The 23,611-nt window shown below is 44.9% G+C and overlaps 1 protein-coding gene across 1 annotated transcript in view; it reads left to right on the forward strand.

Annotated features, from left to right (window-relative positions):
* mtss1la (MTSS I-BAR domain containing 2a) overlaps positions 1-23,298 on the forward strand; it is a 36,664-nt gene extending 13,366 nt beyond the window's left edge. Inside the window, exons 4-12 of the mRNA XM_084335153.1 lie at positions 1,265-1,422; positions 2,877-2,984; positions 5,620-5,717; positions 8,952-9,084; positions 12,974-13,048; positions 13,621-13,776; positions 15,609-15,788; positions 15,997-16,162; positions 21,274-23,298. Coding sequence (XP_084191279.1) covers positions 1,265-1,422; positions 2,877-2,984; positions 5,620-5,717; positions 8,952-9,084; positions 12,974-13,048; positions 13,621-13,776; positions 15,609-15,788; positions 15,997-16,162; positions 21,274-22,091 — 1,892 coding nt within the window. The 3' untranslated portion in view covers positions 22,092-23,298. The remainder of the gene's footprint in view (positions 1-1,264; positions 1,423-2,876; positions 2,985-5,619; positions 5,718-8,951; positions 9,085-12,973; positions 13,049-13,620; positions 13,777-15,608; positions 15,789-15,996; positions 16,163-21,273) is intronic.
* Positions 23,299-23,611: the final 313 nt, after the last annotated feature.

The following is a 23,611-nucleotide window of genomic DNA, read 5'->3' on the forward strand; positions in this document are numbered from 1 at the left end:
ATAAACAAAGTGCAATACCATGTGGAGCTCTTTTGCCTAGAGGTCGCTGTTTGGAGCTCTTTTGCCTACAGGTCGCTGTTTGGCGGCATTACGGAATGTATCTTTAATCATTTTGTAGTGATAGCCTGCACCTAACTGCATTCATTTCAGGACCTCCTCAGTGCATCTCATCTCAGCTGAATAGTTAGAGACAACATGTTTTGTTTTGTGGCCGTCCTTTGTTTGTGTCCATTCAACCATATTGATGTAATATGTGTCAGTGGTTTGGCCAATGGAACAATGAATCATCTTATCACACTATCATCTTATAACACTAGCATCTTATCACAGTAGCATCTTATCATACTAGCATCTTATCACACTATGATCTTATAACACTAGCATCTTATCATACTAGCATCTTATCATACTAGCATCTTCTCATAGTAGCATCTTATCACACTAGCATGTTATCATACTAGCATCTTATCACACTAGCATCTTATCATACTAGCATCTTATACTAGCATCTTATCATACTAGCATCTTATACTAGCATCTTATCATACTAGCATCTTATACTAGCATCTTATACTAGCATCTTATACTAGCATCTTATCATACTAGCATCTTATACTAGCATCTTATCATACTAGCATCTTATACTAGCATCTTATCATACTAGCATCTTATACTAGCATCTTATCATACTAGCATCTTATCATACTAGCATCTTATACTAGCATCTTATCATAGTAGCATCTTATACTAGCATCTTATACTAGCATCTTATACTAGCATCTTATCATACTAGCATCTTATACTAGCATCTTATCATACTAGCATCTTATACTAGCATCTTATCATACTAGCATCTTATACTAGCATCTTATCATACTAGCATCTTATACTAGCATCTTATCATACTAGCATCTTATACTAGCATCTTATCATACTAGCATCTTATACTAGCATATTATCATACTAGCATCTTATACTAGCATCTTATCACACTAGCATCGTATAACACTAGCATCTTATAACACTAGCATCTTATCACACTAGCACAGTGTTCTAACTGCCACTCTGTTCTCCTTTCCTCTCCTTTCCGTTCTTTTTCTTTCCTTGACTCCTTTCCTTTCTTTTCCTCTTCACTCCTTTCCTCCTCTCCTTTCTTCCTTTCCCCCTCATTTCTCCCTTTCTCCTCCTTTTCTTCAAACCTATTTCTGCCTTCCTGCCCCCTCCACCCCTCTTCCTCCTCCCTCTTGACCTTTGACCCTACCAGGCAGGGGTAACCTGCGGCCCCAGCTGGACAGCGCCATGCAGGACGTCAGCGACCTGTACCTGTTGATGGAGGAGACAGAGAGGCAGGCGGTGCGCAGAGCCCTCCTGGAAGAGAGAGGGCGCTACTGCTCCTTCAGCAGCCTGCTGCAGCCTATGGTGGTGAGGGACCTGAACATCTGGATTATATTGTATGATTCAGTGTTAAACTAAGACTCCCTAGATGTAACGCTGAACGGCACAGGAAGTCCTTCATTCCGACAGCCATTAGACTCTATAATGCATCACTGTGCCTCACTGCATCACTGAGCACAGGGTGACAGTACAGCCTGGCGAAATCTTCCTGGAGACTTACAATGCTTTTACACTTATCACAACCTTCCTGGACACTTTTCACTTTACATTTTCACACTTATTACTGTACATTTGACTGTATATTTCTGTATATCTTTGTCCGGATAGTTGTATATTTAAGATTTTAGAATGTATATACATACCAGTATGTATATCCCGGACGGTATTTTATTCGTTATTCTATTTTATTCGTTATTTTTAATATTATTATATTCTTATTCCTATTTTAGTCCTATTGACTACCTAAATGTTTATTGTTGTTCAATGTGAGCGACCTGTAGTGCCGAATTTCCCTTGGGATTATTAAAGGATTTCTATTCTATTCTATTAAGATGGAATAATACATTTTTCTCCATCGGAGAGATCTAATATGCTTCTACGTGTCACCAATGCAGAAGAAAGAAAAGAAAAGTGCGTTCACTTCTGACATGTTTAGCCATAGCTCATAGTATTGGGGGACATTCTCTTTAGCCAGTGGGTCTAGAGACGGTTAGTGGTTAAGACCCCTGGAGCCACATTTACCCCAAGGATGGAAGAATGGAATCATGGCAGAACTCTCCGTCTGCCCTTGTCTTTATTGCCGCAGCCTCTCTACTGTCTCAAATAAATCAGTATTCATACTTTATTTGGGGGGAAATGCTAAATTAATGAACACAGTGGAGTGTAAAAATTGCCTGATTTAGCACAGGGCTAATTTCCATCCGTTGTCATTAGGGATGGGTACCTTTCACATTTGAACCGATACCGGTACCGGTACCTGTGAATCGATACCGGTACCCAACGGTACCTTTTTTCGGTACTTTAGTCTCAAGAAATTTTATTTACCTACCTCAGTCGTAAAAAAATAATCCAAACTTCAAATAACTACAATTTCGACAGTTTTCGGCTTGTCATTGCTCCGACTGCTTTGTTGTTGAATCAAGTCAAATCCTAGGTAAGCATATATTGTGCGTGTGAACGTTGACATGAAAAGAAAAAAGTAAAAAAAAAAAAAAAAAAGGTAAAGATTTTTTTTTTTTTTTTTTTTTCTCGATTTCTCACTTGATTCGATACTCGGTAGTACCGACGTGTTTCGGTTCGGTACCTCAAAAGTACCGAATTCGGTACCCATCCCTAGTTGTCATCCACCCGCAGTAGTTGAGAAATTGTGAAAATAGCACTGAAAACATTCAGTTGCACATTGTTGCACATTCGCAGTGACTCCTCTCATTGATTCATCTCCTGTGTTGAATTCAATCGTCTCATTCATGTTCGCCCCGCAGAACGGAGAGGTCGCCATGCTGGGAGAGGTCACACACCTCCAGGCCATTGTTGATGACCTCACCGGGCTGACTGAAGACCCCCACAAACTGCCCCCGGCTAGCGAGCAGGTACGACACGTCATTTACTCTCTTAACGTCGCCGGACACAAGGTCCGTCGCACGTCCGTGTCCACATTATACCAGGAGTCGATACGACATCGTCAAGCCTAGGGTGATATTTTAGAAATAAAAAACAGAGAGCCATCCCCCAAATGTTTTAAAAAAGACCCTCCTATATTGATGCTGCGCCTGCTGCAAATATAATATTCTATTCTAGCATCAAAATACTGTATGAAAAAGACAAGTGGACATTTTTCACAAGTGCTCCTACTTGAATTGGTTTTAGGCGTTATGTACGCATGTCGTTCAACAAGCAGATGACTGATTCACTTCCACACATTTCAAAACACAAAAACAGGTCTGGGTCCGGTGATCATCTGTCTGTAATTATGTTAGTGTACAAGTCAAGTCAAGAGTTTTATTTGTCACGGCATACAACTACACAGTGAAATGCGGGGGGTCTTGCCCGCAACGATTGTGCATAGTACAATAATACAATAATACAACAATACAATAATAAACATTAACTAAAAGTATGCACAATCTTCGCGGAGCAAAACCGACGGCGACTGACCTGGGTCGCGCCATCTCAGGTCACATTCTGTCGTGTTGACAATTTCGGTTTTTGAAGTGGTATTTTTTATAGCTAAGTATTACCGTTGAAGTGAGCGGCCACTCGCGCTTCCTCCCATCAGCGGATATGATATAGTGGCTGAATATAGTGAGTGAATATAGTGAGTGAATATAGTGGCTGAATATAGTGGCTGAATATAGTGGATGAATATAGTGAGTGAATATAGTGGCTGAATATAGTGAGTGAATATAGTGAGTGAATGTAGTGGCTGAATATAGTGAGTGAATATAGTGGCTGAATATAGTGGCTGAATATAGTGAGTGAATATAGTGAGTGAATATAGTGAGTGAATATAGTGGCTGAATATAGTGAGTGAATATAGTGAGTGAATATAGTGGCTGAATATAGTGAGTGAATATAGTGGCTGAATATAGTGAGTGAATATAGTGAGTGAATATAGTGACTGAATATAGTGGCTGAATATAGTGAGTGAATATAGTGAGTGAATATAGTGAGTGAATATAGTGAGTGAATATAGTGGCTGAATATATTGAGTGAATATAGTGGCTGAATATAGTGAGTGAATATAGTGGCTCAATATAGTGGCTGAATATAGTGAGTGAATATAGTGGCTGAATATAGTGAGTGAATATAGTGGCTGAATATAGTGAGTGAATATAGTGAGTGAATATAGTGGATGAATATAGTGAGTGAATATAGTGAGTGAATATAGTGGCTGAATATAGTGGCTGAATATAGTGAGTGCATATAGTGGCTGAATATAGTGGCTGAATATAGTGGATGAATATAGTGAGTGAATATAGTGGTTGAATATAGTGGCTGAATATAGTGAGTGAATATAGTGAGTGAATATAGTGGCTGAATATAGTGAGTGAATATAGTCGCTGAATATAGTGGCTGAATATAGTGGCTGAATATAGTGAGTGAATATAGTGGCTGAATATAGTGGCTGAATATAGTGGATGAATATAGTGGCTGAATATAATGGCTGAATATAGTGGCTGAATATAGTGAGTGAATATAGTGGCTGAATATAGTGGCTGAATATAGTGAGTGAATATAGTGGCTGAATATAGTGAGTGAATATAGTGGCTGAATATAGTGGCTGAATATAGTGAGTGAATATAGTGAGTGAATATAGTGGCTGAATATAGTGGCTGAATATAGTGGCTGAATATAGTGGCTGAATATAGTGGCTGAATATAGTGGCTGAATATAGTGAGTGAATATAGTGGCTGAATATAGTGAGTGAATATAGTGGCTGAATATAGTGGCTGAATATAGTGAGTGAATATAGTGAGTGAATATAGTGAGTGAATATAGTGGCTGAATATAGTGAGTGAATATAGTGGCTGAATATAGTGGCTGAATATAGTGGCTGAATATAGTGAGTGAATATAGTGGCTGAATATAGTGGATGAATATAGTGGCTGAATATAGTGAGTGAATATAGTGGCTGCATATAGTGAGTGAATATAGTGGCTGAATATAATGGCTGAATATAGTGGCTGAATATAGTGGCTGAATATAGTGGCTGAATATAGTGAGTGAATATAGTGAGTGAATATAGTGGCTGAATATAGTGAGTGAATATAGTGAGTGAATATAGTGACTGAATATAGTGAGTGAATATAGTGGCTGAATATAGTGAGTGAATATAGTGAGTGAATATAGTGAGTGAATATAGTGGCTGAATATAGTGAGTGAATATAGTGAGTGAATATAGTGGCTGAATATAGTGAGTGAATATAGTGGCTGAATATAGTGGCTGAATATAGTGAGTGAATATAGTGAGTGAATATAGTGAGTGAATATAGTGGCTGAATATAGTGAGTGAATATAGCGGCTGAATATAGTGGCTGAATATAGTGAGTGAATATAGCGGCTGAATATAGTGAGTGAATATAGCGGCCGAGTGAACGAGGCGAATGACCAGAGATCTCTGTTGTTCCGCGTCGCTGCCCTCCTGCACCGCCCCATGTAAACACGGCGCAGGGCTACTTAACCCCCCATGATCACGAGTAACGGTGTGTGACGTGTCCCTGTCAGGTGATCCGGGACCTGAAGGGCTCCGACTACAGCTGGTCCTACCAGACCCCCCCCTCCTCCCCCAGCAGCGCGGGCTCCAGGAAGAGCAGCATGTGCAGGTACCCACACACACGCACGCACACGCACGCACATGCACATGCACGCACGCAAGAAGGTCCTGGGTTCAAAACCCCAGCAGGGGGCCTTTCTGAGTGGAGTCATGGGTCATGGGTTTCCCCCGGGTACTCTGGTTTCCTCCCACACCAAAAGACTTGCATGCTAGGTATATATATACTCCTGCCATCGCCCTTTTGACCACGGTACTGGCATTATAACTGGAGTCGGTCCCCGGGCGCCGCGCTGTGTGGATGCGGGGGGGGGGGGGGGGGGAGAGCGTTGAACTTGTCAATTATTTTTGGAAGATGAGAGACAGAGAGAGAGAAAAGTCAAAGAAGGATTTTGTGGTGTAGAAGCGGGTGGGGACAGAGGGGGTTTCTCAATCTCTACTCTAATACAGTTATTATGGGTAATAACATAAATAGTCTCCAGTATACCCCCCCCCCCCCCCCCCGCCAGGAAATGATCAAATCCTCTCCTCCCTACAGCGTCCTGGTCTCTCCCCTGGGAGGGAGGGAGGGAGGGAGGGAGGGAGGGAGGGAGGGAGGGAGGGAGGGAGGGAGTGATGAGGAGGTGGATGGATGGGATGGTGGGAGAGGAGGCGAGAAACATAAAAAGACAATTTAAAAAGGGGGAGTACCACTCAATTTAAACATCACCCGAGGGTTGATGACATCATTTTGACATCCTAGTGAATCCTGAAATCCAACACTTAAGCGGCGTTATCTGCACAGTGTTGCTCTTTCCAGTCAGCAGTCCTGACACATACAGACTAATACATCCTCTAGAGACTTATAGCTGAAACAAATCATCCTGGATACTGTCCCGTCTCACCCACGTCTTTCTATTCCTTCTCTATTGCCGCTATACATCCGTTATGACATCGCAGATTAGAGGGCGTGGGACAGACCCTCGTATCGCGGGGCTGCAGATAAACCGTCTGTGCTTTCGGGGGTGAAGATATCACCTCTCCACGAAAAAAGATTTTTTTCTGGAATGAATCATAAAAAACAATTCATTTTGTGATTGGCAACCAATGATCTTCTTTTCTTTTAATTAAACGCTAAAACATTTGTAATGAGTTTCAGGCCCCCAGCGTCTCTCCAGCACACGGCCGTGTAAACCTTTCATTTCACCACAACGGTTGAATAATCAAAAAATCTGGTTTCGATACAAACGGCGGTAATTAGTGAATGTTCACTCAGAAAAATAGACAGGCCGGTCCGAAGGCTTAACCCTTTCACCGCCGCACCACCAAAACGGTTAACCCTTTCACTGTGACCATTCACAGAAAGGTTAACCCTTTACTATCACACAACCGATGGCGACCGTCGGTTGTGTGATAGTAAAGGGTTAACCTTCTGTCGTGTGGCAGTGAAAGGCTCGAGGAGGAACATATTCCAGCGCAGAAGCTCCGTCTTCTTCCACGCTGGTCGCCGGCCCCGGGGCTGCGGCAGAGAATGAGCTGTTTTTCCTCCTCTAGCTGTAGAACATAATATACAGAAATGTTAATGACTTCTCACCCGTTCCTTTTTGAATAAACAAATGAAGGGGAGGAAGTGAAGGGAAGCCACCGGAGATAGGAGTGAGCCTGAGCAACGAGGGGTGATAATTGGAAATAAACAACAGGGAGAAAGGGTGGGTGTGTGTGTGTGGGGGGGGGGGGGGGGGGGGGGCGGAGGTGTAGGAGAGGGTTATGAGGGAGATGTACAAGAAGCACAAGTTACAATAAATACATATGCATAATAGTATTTTTCCAAAATTGAGACACTTAATCTCACAAAATACTTACTGCTACAATCTTGTCCAATCACATACAGTACAGTGTGTACAGTGTATTTGACCCTATGAGAGTACACTTAATGGAACACTCAAACATTATGGGAAATGCACGTACCGTGTTCTCCAGAGTCAGACAATGAGATATATGCTCATTTCCTCTCTGTGCGTTCAGTAGAAAGCTATCTATCTTTGGGTCTGACTTTGGAGGATATGGTAAACTCTGTGTATATCTGGATCCAACGTTTCAAATGTACTCTTGACAGAGTCAAATATACTTTGCTGTTTTTATAGAGCTTGAAAGCTAAAAACATCATGGATGATTGTTGATCTTACTAACAACAAGCCCAAGACCTGTTCTCACCAAACGGTAAACATTTGTGAAGACAGACTAATCTGCGTTTTGAAATATTTAGCAATGAATATAAATTGACCTGTGTTTTTTTTATGGTATTTTTGGTATGATATGTGGCTTGTTGGGGAGTGAAATAAAAACACTGGGAGAGATGAGAGACAGACTAAAGAGGTTGTTGAAACGGAAATGAGAAAGCAAAGGAAGGATAACGAATGCTCTTTGATGCTGCTTGATTAGAAACGCTGCATCAGATGGAGAATTCTAACTTTATGAATTATGTTATGAATCTTTATGTTGAACTTAATGCTCATATCCTTTGTGATCACTGTTTTATTCATTTGTATTTTCCGTTAGGGCCTTGAACCTGACGTGTCCATAATAAGAGCTGGATCACTGAATCTCTGATTGGCTGCTGGCCTAGTTTCTCTGTTGAAACAGAATAGAGAATTATGAATGGGGTTTGTGGTATTTAATAGAAAGTGCGTCATTTCTTTTTCATGTATGGTTCTAAGAATTCAAATGACTAGGGATGCACTGATGCTGGCGTTGGATACCGGGTTGATATCAGGAGAATTGTTATTGTTATCGGGAGAATTTCTCCATTACTAAAATCTGAAACCATGAGCTGTACTGTATGTAACAGAAAACTGAAAACAAATCAAAGCAGCTTGTTTTTCTTTGTGGTTGTTTTTTGTTGCTGCTTTTTTGACACATACAGTTATTTGATGAGTTATTATCTCTCTAATGGTGAAGAATGGATTATAGCAAACTATTATATTTAAAGTTAATGGATGGTTTCAAATCTACATTGTTAAAGGGGCAAAAACAATGCTGATTTATTTGACACATAATCTCAAACTAATTTACTCTCAATAACTCAAACTAAATTAATGTGTCCAAAACTGTTTAGAGTTCTCGGTTGCGTGTGAGATTATGTGCAAAATAAATCAGCATTATTAAAATAGAAGACTGGATCAGATCTGCACTCTTTATCGGTAGATAATTAAAACCTTCGGAGGATTCAGAATCGTATCTGTGTGCTCGTGGAGACAGAAAAGTGTTATGGGTGCGTCCGTATACTAACCACCTCCCGTCCCGCCAGCCTCCTGCAGATGCCCTCTGCCGGCGCCCATCGCCTCAGCAGTGTGTCCTCCCACGACTCAGGGTTCATCTCCCAGGACGCCAACGCCCACTCCAAGCCGCCCTCGCCCATGCCCTCTGACATCACCAGCCAGGTACATGTATGGTAGTTCTCCTATTCTTCCCACAGGTTGCTGTAAGTGTTCGGGGGAAGGAGGGCAGGTTTTTATTTAACCATGGTCCTGCTGCCAATCGGCCAAGGATAGCAGTGACTCTGGAGGTAGAGCGCTCGTCTGGTGGCCTATTGCTTATTAACAGCGAAGGAGTGCGCCGAATGCTTCCGCATTTTCCCTGATTGGCTGCGACACGCCCCGCGGCAGGCGCGGCAACCGCAGAGCGGAGCTCTGCCGCGGAGCTGAGCGGCAGAGCTTGCGGCATTATTTAGCCGTAAACCGCCATGATTCTCATTCGAAGCTTAGCTCATCTGGCAGCGCGGCGGTCCTGTGGTCCTGCGGTCCGTTGGTTTCAAGTTCGAATCCCATCAATTTTTTTTATTTTTATTTTTTTAACGTGTATTCTTTCGCCGGTTAAGGTTAGGCATGGTTACGGTTAAGGTTAAGGTTAGGCATTGTTTCGGAGTTGGTTAAGGTTAGAAAGGTTAAGTTTAGGCGCTGTTAAGGAGCTGGTTAAGGTTAGAGTTTGTCTTAGAGAATGGCAATATTCTTTCTATGGTTAAGGTTAAGGTTATGCATGGTTAAGGTTAAGGTTAAGGTTAGGCATTGTTTCGGAGTTGGTTAAGGTTAGAAAGGTTAAGTTTAGGCGCTGTTAAGGAGCTGGTTAAGGTTAGCGTTTGTCTTAGAGAATGGCAATAGACAGCCTATTTCCGCACTGCCGCTCTCTCGCGCTGCCGCGGTCACATGGTCACATTGTCACATTCTTGCACTCCTCCGCTGTTAAAAAGCAACACGCCGTCTGGTGAGCGGAAGGATAGCAGTGACTCTGGAGGTGGAGCGCTCGTCTGGTGAGCGGAAGGATAGCAGTGGCTCTGGAGGTAGAGCGCTCGTCTGGTGAGTGGAAGGATAGCAGTGGCTCTGGAGGTAGAGCGCTCGTCTGGTGAGCAGAAGGATAGCAGTGCCTCTGGAGGTAGAGCGCTCGTCTGGTGAAGGTTTCCCGGTTCGATTCACGCTTATCCCGGGCAGCGCTTTGGATAAAAGATTTAGCAATTTACCATTTATTTTAACATGGATACTCCTGCCAATCAGAAGGAGGGCAGGGTTTTTAAACATGGATACTGCTGCCAATCAGAAGGAGGGCAGGGTTTTTGAACATAGATACTGCTGCCAATCAGAAGGAGGGCAGGGTTTTTAACATGGATACTGCTGCCAATCAGAAGGAGGGCAGGGTTTTTAACCTGGATACTGCTGCCAATCAGAAGGAGGGCAGGGTTTTTAAACATAGATACTGCTGCCAATCAGAAGGAGGGCAGGGTTTTTAAACATAGATACTGCTTCCAATCAGAAGGAGGGCAGGGTTTTTAAACATAGATACTGCTTCCAATCAGAAGGAGGGCAGGGTTTTTAAACATAGATACTGCTGCCAATCAGAAGGAGGGCAGGGTTTTTGATCATAGATACTGCTTCCAATCAGAAGGAGGGCAGGGTTTTTAAACATAGATACTGCTGCCAATCAGAAGGAGGGCAGGGTTTTTAACATGGATACTGCTGCCAATCAAATGTCCCTCCCAGGGATGTTAGAGATTGACTTGACCGCTCCGTGACCTCGCTGTGTTCTGTGGGTTGGGTGGTTGGTTGGTCGGTCGGTCGGTTCATGCGCGTGTTCACTCGCTCACTCCATCAATCACTCAGTCGGCTACGCTGCAACGCCGGGTTCTTCATCCACACAAATACACATGTTTATAAAGCGATACAATAGGACACGCATGCGGTTATTTGTGGTGGCGGCGGCAGGCCAGACAGACAGAATCGAATGTGAGAGGAACACAAGAAGCGTGGTTAATTTGTCCTTGTGCCATATCAGTTTGAGAAATCTACTTGTGGTCTGATATAGCGGTGGGCTGCCACCAAAAGAAATCGATATATGTGAAAGACTGTGGAGTTTAGAATGTTTTTCCCGGATATATAATATCTGTGTCGGTGAGCAGATGGCACAGAGAGACGTTAGGACATTGGCCATAGGACACTGCTTCTCTGTCACTGCATCTCATTTCATTGGACCACAAAAGGCCCCCAGAGTCTTTTTGATCCACTTTTTCTCCCCAATTTCGTATTTTACAATTCTTCCCTCCCCTGTCTTGAACGTTGCTACACTATGCCTCCCACTGGTCGGCTGTAGTGAGGACAGAAGCCTTGCATCACGTGTCCCCTCCGGTACACGAGGAGGCAGCCTGTCGCATCTTTTCACCGCAGCAGCTCGAACTCTCAGTGGCGAGGAGTAACGCGTGGGAGGCTCACGCTGCCCTCGCTACTTCCTGCTTCCGCCGCACCGGCGTCACCAAACCGACCTGTAGGAGTCGCTGTCCACAACGCCCAATCCCCACCCACCGGCTTTCCCACCCTCTAACACTTGCCAATTGTGTTAGTATGAACGACCGGCCAGCCGGTAGCAACGCCGAGAGCTGGGCTCGAACCCAGCATCTCCTGTGTTAGTGGCGAGCGCCTTGCCCACTGCGCCAATCAGCCGCCAAGGCCCCCAGAGTCTATATGCGGAACTACGGCCCCAAGCTCAGAGAGACTTCCTCTCTCAATTCTGAATCCATTCCCAATGGATGTTATTCTGCCGCTACTGTATCTTTCCGATCCGATTGGAGAGGTGGACGGAACTCACACAGCAATCTACCGACGGGGCTTTTCCACTACCATGCCGTGCCGGAATTCACTTCCACTTTGTTTTTGCTTTCACTGCTGCCAACTGACCCGCACTGAGCAGCGCCTCCTACCCATGGTTATGTTAGGGCTCTGGGGTGGGTACCATCGTGGCTCTACCCGTGGCGATGTTAGCGCTCTGGGGTGGGTACCATCGTGGCTATCTATCTAAATATTTAATATTTAAAGTGAGCAAGAGATTCACCAGGTGAGATGGAGAACATATAGGTATATCTTAACCCTTTCACTACCACACTACCAAATGGTTAACCTTTTCACTGCAACAAGACAGAAGGTTAACCCTTTCATTGCTACACGACAAAGGGTTAACCCTTTCACAACCACACTACAGAAGGTTAACCTTTCACTACCACACCGTCTGTACTGTGGTAGTGAAAGGGTTAATAATGGATATGAAATAGACTGCTATGGGTGTTCTGTAGCCAATATTGAATAGGTTACATTTATAAAGGGTCCCAAACAGGGACATCTGTTTATAAACCCTTACAGCGCACCTGATAATCCGACTTCTACAGCTGTGACTGGTCTCTTAAATCGGCAGTCGCTGTATTTAATTTTAAATCTAAATAAATCTCCTGGTTAGGATTCTCCCCATTTCCCGGATGACAGGCTTGCCAGCAGCTATTAAATACTTAACCTGCGAACACAAGACTGTTCTGACACAGCGTAAGAAAACTTGTTTTTTAATGGTTCATTCGGGCGTTTCCATGTTGAGAACCGATGCCAGAGGGGCTGATTGAGTCTACCTTCCCCGCCGCGCTTCACAGGTCTGTTGTGTGACGGAGAAGCATACAGGCAACACGCCACTGTACAGGACAGCTACCGTGCTGTACCATGCCGGTCAATGGAGAAGCGCCACAAGTGATACATGGTTCTATCTTGAATGAACAATCTCGCACAAAGAAAAAAAAACATTCCCCTTTCCTAAACCGCATCAACCCTCTCTCTCCTTCTCCATCTCTCACTCTCCTCTTCCTTATCCCTTCGTTCGATCTCTTCCTCCTCCCCCCTCCTCTCTCTCTCTCTCTCCTCTCTCTCTCTCTCTCTCTCTCTCTCTCTCTCTCTCTCTCTCTCCTCGTTCACCTCCCCTCCTCCTCCTTCTCCTCTTCTTCTTCCTCCATCTTCTCTGGCTCTTCTGCAGAAATCCACGAGCTCTGCCTCCTCTGAGGCCTCAGAAACCTGCCAGTCTGTCAGCGAGTGCAACTCTCCCACAGCGGTCAGTACTGCATGTGCATGTGGAAAGCAAACACATAGGCTACACACACACACATGCACGCACACACACACACACACACACACATACACAGAGATAGACAGACAGACAGACACACACACATGCACGCACACACACATATAGACAGACAGACAGACACACAAACAAATACACACAGACACAGACAGACAGACAGACAGACAGACAGACAGACAGACAGACAGACACACACACACACACACACACACACACACACAGACACACAGACACACACACACACACACAGACACACACACACACACACACACACAGAAACACACAAACAGACACAGACACACAGACAGACAGACACACACACACACACACACACACACACAGAAACACACAAACAGATACAGACACACAGACAGACAGACACACACACACACAGACACACACACACACACACACACACACAGAAACACTCAAACAGACACAGACAGGCAGACACACACTGCAGTGGATTCAGTCCACTGTTCTCATGTTATAAATAGATATCGAGCACTCTGACTCAGACTTGTCTGTCCGTTCTGCAGTTGGGTTCATGCTCATCCTTCGGTACCTTCCGCCCTGCTTTCTCTCACACTGGCACCATCAGGCCTGTCTCTGTCATACTTCCTGCGTCCCCCACATTTAACCACTCCCCCGGATCCAACACCCCCTCACCCACATCAAAGGTTCCTAGCTGGAAGGTTTGTTTTCATTTGCAATTTTCTTTTTGGGTTTTTCTCTTTATGAAAAACAGCTTCTTTGCTTTTCTTGTTTTCAGTGCGTCATTTGCATATCTTCTGCATATGTGTGTGTCTGTGTGTTTATTGTTGTTTATTGTTTAAAAGGATCCCCATTAGCTGCCACCTGTGTGTGTGTGTGTGTGTGTGTGTGTGTGTGTGTGCGTGCGTGCGTGCGTGTGTGTATGATTGTGTGTATATATTAACCCTTTCTCTGCCACGCTTATATTCATCCTTATACCATCCTCTGCCAGCTCTATTTGTCTATGGAGATGTTCCCCTTCTTTGCAGGGCTATAACTTTTTAAATTCTATTGCTAAATTGACATTACTATGGCCCATTCAACGTCAAGTATCTATCGTTTAGGATGTAGCAACGTTCTACTTTTTCATTTACATATTCATACTAAAATACGGTCTAAAGTATAAATATGTTTTTATCGTTTTCTGCAGCATTCTGCAGAACGTGAGTTATAGCCATAAATACATATATTAGATCATCAAATGTAGTTTGATACCGATTGACATCAGATAAAAAATTTCAATTGTACAAGGTCCTAAACGGCATGCCTCATCATCTGCTGGTGACCGGAGGGGGGGTGGGGGGGGGTTATAAGTCCGTGGCCCACGTTAAATAATTTATGTAGTATGGGTCATATATTGATCAGAGCAGTTTGTATTGAAAATAATAATCAAACACGCTGAAACTCACCGCAGCTTCCTCTGACCGTTGGGTGATCAGCGTGGAGCAGAAAGATCGCTATTATGGGATGTTGATATATGCGATCCATTTCCAGGTAGTATAATACTATATACGTCCAAATCATGTTGTTTATCGAGTTATTGGCAACGGATCGCTATCCAGTGTATCAAGCTGGAGTCCCGCGAGCGATAGCGAGTGGCCGGACAAAATATGGGTGAGCACCACTTCCGGCCGCTCACTTCTGGTTTTGGCGATTCGCCGATCGGCCACCAGATGGCGGTCTTGAACCATTGGAGAGTTGAGAGGAGATCAACAGCAAGTCTCAAGTCTCCGTGGGTGAAATATGATTGCCATGACAGATTTTTGAAATATTGATCTCAAAGACGCTGTACGACGTCATTGGCAGATTAAGCATGACGAGCAATGATGTCTAAAGTCGTCCTTGGCGATTAAAGGGTTAACACCTCAGTCACCGTTAGTGCTATTGTCCTTCAAGCTCGGTTTTCAGATCTTGATTTACAAGGATGTGCTAAACTGAGCCGGCTTAACCCATCGTAATGGTGCTTAACCCATCGTAATGGTGCTTAACCCATCGTAATGGTGTGTACACGCTGTCATTTGTTCCCACCTACGGTGGCACCTAATCAATCCATTCAAGATTCAAGAGATTTATTCGTCACATACATACACGAGACATGTAGTGAAATGAAGGTGGCCATGCCCGCCTTTATTGTGCAAAAAATACAAATAATAATAGAATAAAATAATAATAATAGTCGTGTGAACTGTCCAGTTTCCATTGTGGACGGGCAACGGTACACTGGGCAACGTTTTCAGCAACCTAGATGGGCAACGTTCTCAAGAAAAGGCAACAGAGGGTAAAAAAAAATCGATTCCATTCTTTCCTTAGCAACTTGTATCTAACTCTTTGCACAATGTTGCTCATTAGAACAAACTGACCCCGAAATGTTGCCCCGTGTAATATGTTGCGCCTTAACAAAATGGATGACTGTGGAACTGCTGGATGGTAGACAAGTCCCCTCCCTTACACCTGTTCACAAACACTTCCTCACCGACGTGTCTTAACGCCGCAGGATTGGGCCAAATCCAGCTCCTACGAGCCGTCATTGGCCACGACCCTGCAGCGCAGGAGGGAGTCTCTGGATAGGATGAGGGAACAGGAAGCCCCGCCCAGTCCACAGGGATATTCCACAGGGATGCATCTTGACGAGCAGCACAGGTCCAGGATGGGACCGGGAAGCATGGTGGCCAGGGTAAGCAGCCTCTCAGGGGGGACTCATGAGCACACCGGCTATTCCGATCTGAATACAGAGCAGGCAAGAGGAATTGTATGTAAATGTGTGCCTATCTTGTGCAAATATGAATGCTTATTGCTTATCTGACTCTCTGTGTGTGTGTGTGTGTGTGTGTGTGTGCGCGTGTGTGTGTGTGTGTGTGTGTGTGTGTGTGTGTGTGTTCCAGCATGGCGAGCCCCTCTCCCCAGCAGCCACCACACTAGCCATGGTCCTGACCCGAGGCCTCAGCATGGAGCAGCAGAAGAGCAGCAGAGACTCCCTGCAGTACTCCAGTGGCTACAGCACCCAGACCAACACCCCCTCCTGCTCCGAGGACACCATCCCCTCCCAAGGTGACCACCTCCCACAGACTGCATGCAGAGACCATAGACTACATGCAGAGACCATAGACTACATGCAGAGACCATAGACTACATACAGAGACCATAGACTACATGCAGAGACCATAGACTACATACAGAGACCATAGACTACATACAGAGACCATAGACTACATACAGAGACCATAGACTACATGCAGAGACCATAGACTACATACAGAGACCATAGACTACATACAGAGACCATAGACTACATACAGAGACCATAGACTACATACAGAGACCATAGATTACATACAGAGACCATAGACTACATACAGAGACCAGAGACCATAGACTACATGCAGAGACCATATACTGCATACAGAGACCATAGACTACATACAGAGACCAGAGACCATAGACTACATGCAGAGACCATAGACTGCATACAGAGACCATAGACTACATGCAGACCATAGACTACATACAGAGACCATAGACTACATGCAGAGACCATAGACTATATACAGAGACCATAGACTACATACAGAGACCATAGACTACATACAGAGACCAGAGACCATAGACTACATGCAGAGACCATAGACTGCATACAGAGACTATAGACTACATGCAGAGACCATAGACTACATGCAGAGACCATAGACTACATGCAGAGACCATAGACTGCATACAGAGACCATAGACTACATACAGAGACCATAGACTACATACAGAGACCAGAGACCATAGACTACATACAGAGACCATAGACTACATACAGAGACCATAGACTACATGCAGAGACCATAGACTACATGCAGAGACCATAGACTACATGCAGAGACCATAGACTACATACAGAGACCATAGACTACATGCAGAGACCATAGACTACATGCAGAGACCATAGACTACATACAGAGACCATAGACTACATACAGAGACCATAGACTACATGCAGAGACCATAGACTACATACAGAGACCATAGACTACATACAGAGACCATAGACTACATACAGAGACCATAGACTATACAGAGACCATAGACTACATACAGAGACCATAGATTACATACAGAGACCATAGACTACATGCAGAGAGACCATAGACTACATACAGAGACCAGAGACCATAGACTACATGCAGAGACCATAGACTGCATACAGAGACCATAGACTACATACAGAGACCAGAGACCATAGACTACATGCAGAGACCATAGACTGCATACAGAGACCATAGACTACATGCAGACCATAGACTACATACAGAGACCATAGACTACATGCAGAGACCATAGACTATATACAGAGACCATAGACTACATACAGAGACCATAGACTACATACAGAGACCAGAGACCATAGACTACATGCAGAGACCATAGACTGCATACAGAGACTATAGACTACATGCAGAGACCATAGACTACATGCAGAGACCATAGACTACATGCAGAGACCATAGACTGCATACAGAGACCATAGACTACATACAGAGACCATAGACTACATACAGAGACCATAGACTACATACAGAGACCAGAGACCATAGACTACATACAGAGACCATAGACTACATACAGAGACCATAGACTACATACAGAGACCATAGACTACATACAGAGACCATAGACTACATACAGATACCATAGACTACATGCAGAGACCATAGACTACATACAGAGACCATAGACTACATGCAGAGACCATAGACTACATACAGAGACCATAGACTACATGCAGAGAGACCATAGACTACATACAGAGACCATAGACTACATGCAGAGACCATAGACTACATGCAGAGACCATAGACTACATACAGAGACCATAGACTACATACAGAGACCATAGACTACATACAGAGACCATAGACTACATGCAGAGACCATAGACTACATACAGAGACCATAGACTACATGCAGAGACCATAGACTACATACAGAGACCATAGACAAAATACATTTTAATAAAATAAAATGTATTTGTAAAGCCTGCAATCACAAGTCTTCTTTAAACACGAAGAAACATCACAATAAATCAAGAACAAAAAAAAACACCATGAAATCCTAAATAAATGTAAAATAAATAAATGCAACACTCCCAGACATACCTCAGCGAAGGTAAGGAAAAACTCACTAAAAACCTAGCAATAGGAGAAAAGCGCCACAGGCAACGTGGAGGAGAGAAACCTTAGAAGGGCCATTCAAGGGGGGGATCCCCCTTCTTGGATGTCGGTGATAGTAGTGTTGCTATGGATGATCGATGGGTGGAGAATAAAACAGGCAAAATTGTTGGTATATATGTACATATACGTGTAATAGAACACATATATGTACATGCAATTAGGCAGAAGCACGGTCTGGGTAACGTTCATTTCGGACTTTATGACGCGAGGATTGCAAAGCATGTTATATGCATTTGACCCGTTGCCGAATAAAACAGCAGGGATTTGTTTTGGGTCGCGACAACACTATCTACTAGCTCTGTTTCAATGTCCGCGTTCCAAACGCTGCTGAGACGAGTCCTGCAGTCACCTGCTGTGTTGTGAGCTGAGCCGAGCGGATATGAGTCACTGCTCGCAACTCGCGGGGATATTGTTCGCTAGGGATTATGGGATTTGGTGTTTGATATATGGAGTTTTACGCAGAAGGGACATTGTATTTAATCGCACAAGACTACAAGTACCAAGTGGATAGCGGGCCATCGCACCAGTGCTATTGAAGTCAATCCTTTCATCGCACAGACTGACGTCAGTGTCGCACGTGCGACATATATATCGCACTGTACTGCCCTGCAATAGCAACTGGGGTACATGAGACAATTTTTTAAGATTTAAATAGAATAGAGCTAAGAACAACAAAAGAGAAAGCATAGGGAACGAGCGCTAGTATAAAAATAGGATAAAGGCTAAATGTCAAGGCTCGGAGGTCAAAATATCACTATTGGTTAGACAAGGTGCAACGCTCTCGTAGAACACCACCCCCTCTCGAGGCGGCCACCTCCCATAGACTACATGCAGAGACCATAGACTACTGGTTAGACAAGGTGCAACGCTCTCGTAGGACACCATAGATTGGTAACAGAACGTAACACACTCCCATAGATTGCACTACACAATGTAACACACATAGATAACTCCACTCCCATCACAACAATAGCTGTTGTATAAAAAAAAATGTAAATTGTATCTTCATAAAACAATTTCCACATAGATGACCATGTCTTTTAAGTTGTCATGTAGTATGTTACTAATGAATGGTGTCATGTGTCCTAGTGCCCTTTAGCGCATAAAATACCACATAAACGTTCAATTCACGGAGAGTTGGCTCTCAAAACAGCAGTAACCGCGTTGTCTCCGTGGCTCTCTGCTGTAGTGAGCTGGGTCAGAATCCTTGGTGTTTAATGCCCTTGCATACCTGGGCCCTGTTCCTCGTACATCGTTTAACTAGTCCTGGATAATACGCTGTCTGCCGTATCGGGTTATCTTGCTCATTTGCATCTGTCTTAACTCTGTTCCTTGAACGCAGATGTGCGGTTGATTAGACACGCATGGATTCAATCATCTAAGATAACGACGTGCACCTGTTGTAGGCGACGTGAGGAGAGAGCCAAAGCAGTGGTCAGAGTAGTGTGTTGCCTGCCAATACGTAGGCCCATGGATCCAGACAGGGACCACATCTAATCCAGGGAGCTGAAGGAGTTGTTGCTTCAAGGATGAAACCATTGACCAGGCGAAGGTGCAGGATTTTTTTTCGTAGCCGCAGTTTGCGAAGACGCTCTCTGATTGGTTTAGCTCCGAAGGGCTCTTCCGCCTTGTACATATATATTCTCTGCTTCTTTCCTCCGATTTTCTCCCATCCCAATGTTAGTCGTATGCCAATTCCCAGTCCCTTCCTGGTCGCTGCGCACTTACCCCCCACAGTCAGATCATCTGGGAGAGTGGAGGCTACCACGTGCTTCCTCCGACACACGTCCAGCCAATCACCGCTTCTTTTCACCTGGCAGCGTGGATTCTTATCGAGGGGGCGTAGCGTGTGGGAGGACCACACTATCCCCCTCGAGTCCTATCCGCGCTTAGCAGGCGCCCCGACCGAACTGTAGGAGTCGCTGTTTACAACGACCCGGACCCACCCCGCCAGCTTCTCCCACCCTCTAATACAGCCAATTGTATTAGTGCAGACGGCCAGCCAAGCTGGTGACAACCCCGGAGCTGTGAGCTGGATTCGAACAGGCGAATCCAGCTCACAGCTCCGGGGTTGGTGACGAACGCAATCTCCGCTCGGCCACCTAACCGCCTATATTCTCTGCTTCTAAGTGGTTATGCTTTGGCCCTCTTTCGAAGTGGGTTATGCTTAGAGTTTGGAATCAGGGCTGGTGGTCCATCGCTGGCTTGTAAAACCATCAACAAACATTCCCCGGCGCTGCTCCAGTAACAATGAATTGCACACTGACAGTGACCACGTGGGCTAACAGTGGTTACAACACAACATAGCACAACACAACACATTACAACACAACACAACGTAGCACAACACAACACAACCATACAGCACATTACAACATGACACAGCACTTGAACTCTTGTATGCAGCTCAATCAATATTGTGAACATGAACAATTTCTACTTTCTACAAGATGGAAACCAAAATGAGTGTCTGGCTTGTAAAATCATCAACAAACATTCCCTGGCGCTGCTCCAGTAACAATGAATTGCACACTGGCTGTGACCATGTGGGCTAACAGTGTTTGCTTGGGCATTTGCGTCCAAACGGGTTTTCTATCATCGCCATACCCACTGTTATGAAGCAGAAAATAAGGTCACATCTCTGTAACATCCCCATGTGTTCTGTCTTCGTGTCCACAAAGTGCTCTGATCCCACTTTGCTCTGACCCACATGCTCCGATGAAGACCAAGTAACCATTATTTTCTAGTCTCTCTATTGGTTTAAGAAGAAGACCAGACTTGAAACGATTGGCGCACTCTATTCTGTCTTCACAGAGATGAGCGTTTTTAAAATTCTTTATCATGTGGATATTCTCTTCTTGGACAACCCCCTTGAAGTCTTTTCTTGTGAACACTATGGTAAAACATAGATGGACTCCTCAATGTCCTGTCTCTTGTTTCTTTCAGGTTCTGACTATGAATGTTACTCTCTGAATGGGGATGCGGACGGCGACGGCCAGGCTGACTTTGACAAGTCCTCCACCGTCCCGCGCCACAGCAACATAGCCCAGAACTACCGGCGCATGATCCAGACCAAGAGGCCTGCCAGCACCGCCGGTCTGCCCGCCGGCAAGACCCCTCCGGGGGCCACGAACGGCGCCGGAGGAGGGGGGCCCTCTCTCATCACCTCCGGCACGGCCACAATTCGCCGGACCCCATCCTCCAAAACAGGGGTGAGACGCACCCCATCCACTTCGGGCCCCATCCCCATCCGCCCCCCCATCGTCCCCGTGAAGACGCCCACTGTGCCGGACTCCCCGGGGTACCCCAGCCCCGTCCAGCAGCAGCAGCAGCAGCAGCAGCAGCACGCGGGCAGCGATGAGTTCCTGTACGGCGACGATCCCGGCGAGTACCTGAGGGGCTCCCCCAAGCGCCTGAGCCTGCCCGACGCAGCCTGGGGCTCCGGGGGAGGGCTGGACCGGAACGCCTACGCCCAGCAGCCCCCCGGCATGGCCGCCCACCACGGCGCCGAGGAGGACCCCCTGCTGGCCGCCAACCGCCACAGCCTGGTGGAGCAGATCGGAGAGCTGGCGGCCAACGCGCACGCCCTGGGCGAGGGTCAGTTCCCGTTCCCCTCCCTGCTCCTCGGGGACCAGGCCTGGCTGAGCCAGGAGCCGCCGTCTGAACCCCGGGGGGAGGTGGACATGCTGGTGTCCATCCGGCGAGGGGTGAGGCTCCGCCGGTCCGTGACCGACGACAGGTCGGCCCCCAGGATCCTGCGGTAGCCGGGGGTTAACCCGTTCACTGCCAAAGGGGTTAACCCTTTCGCTGCGGTAACGCAGAAGGTTAAGCCTTTCACTGCCACACACACGCGACAAAAGGGTTAACCCTTTCACCACCACACTACATAAGGTTAACCCTTTCACTACCACACTATGGAAGGTTAACCCTTTCACTACCACACTGCAGACGGTTAACCCTTTCACTACCACACTATGGAAGGTTAACCCTTTCACTACCACGCTACAGACGGTTAACCGTGGTAGTGAACGGGTTAACCTTCTGTAGTGTGGTAGTGAAAGGGTTCAAAAGAAAGACGACGACTAAAAAAAAAACTAAATTAAATAAAACTTAAAAAAAGAAGACCGTGGTGTGTGACTGTGGTGTCCCCTTTACTAACACGCCGAAGCTACTACGTTAGTGATGTACAACAGCACTCATCTAAACACAAGAACAAAGACTCCCAACGATGCTACGTAGTGATGTACAACAGCACTCATCCAAACACAAGAACAAAGACTCGGACAGAGACTCGGAGCTCGAAGAGAGGAGGACTGAACGCAACATGTGGACGATGGAGATGGAGTGGATAGAAGAGATGTACAAAAGATGAAAAATGAATGACCAGGGACAAATGTCATGTCATTTCATGTCATGTATGTATCGCGTACGTACAAAGTAACCCATATTTTCTTGGTTGTATTATTCCTTGGTTTTTATTTTATTTTTCTGTCTGTGGGCTTTGTGGCTGTGCTTCCTTGTTCCCTTCTGTGTCCAGTTGTTTCAGCCAAGATTGTCCCGGTAGACCCCCCGTGATCAGACGGTCACTACTGTTAGGGATTAATGCTCTCTCTTGTCTTTCTTCTTCCTATTATTATTATAATTATTATTATTATTATTATTATTATTATTGTGTATTCGTTAACGAACACAGCCACCCGTCAGTGGAGAGTGATGAGGTGAAGTGCTCTGTGAGCCTGTGTGTATGTTGTGTGTGTCACCTTCATGACTGACTGTGTACCGTATTACTGTTTCATAAGCTGAACAAAACTGTGTAAGTCATGTAAAATAGGAGCAATATGGCAGTGTTTTTATTGCTGTACTGTACTGTCAATATATTCTGCAATTAAACAGGCTTTTTATTGTAAAATGACTCAAATTCTCATTGTGATGAAATGTCTTGTTTTTTTTATGCTACAGGAAAGCAAATACCTAGCCTGAATCCTGCTTCTGAATCTTTTTAAAGGTGCTATAGATAACATTTGTATGTCGAGTAATGCATCCAGAAGTGTGGAATAAAAGTATTGCTTTTCCCCTCAAACAATTATTGATTAATGAATTTATCATTTTTATTTTATTTGGCAGGTCCAAAATGAATGTTGTTGTTTACATGTTGCATGCATGTATCCCTACTTCCCATTTCCCCACATTGAACGCACCTGATTGGATAAATGACATGCTGATGCTCTAGTGCGACATCTTGTGACAACTGAACGTTATCTGAATGTTATCAATTCCTATAATT

The sequence above is a fragment of the Notolepis coatsorum genome, assembly GCF_963971535.1.
Source record: "Notolepis coatsorum genome assembly, chromosome: 18".
In the NCBI taxonomy this organism is placed as follows: domain Eukaryota; kingdom Metazoa; phylum Chordata; class Actinopteri; order Aulopiformes; family Paralepididae; genus Notolepis; species Notolepis coatsorum.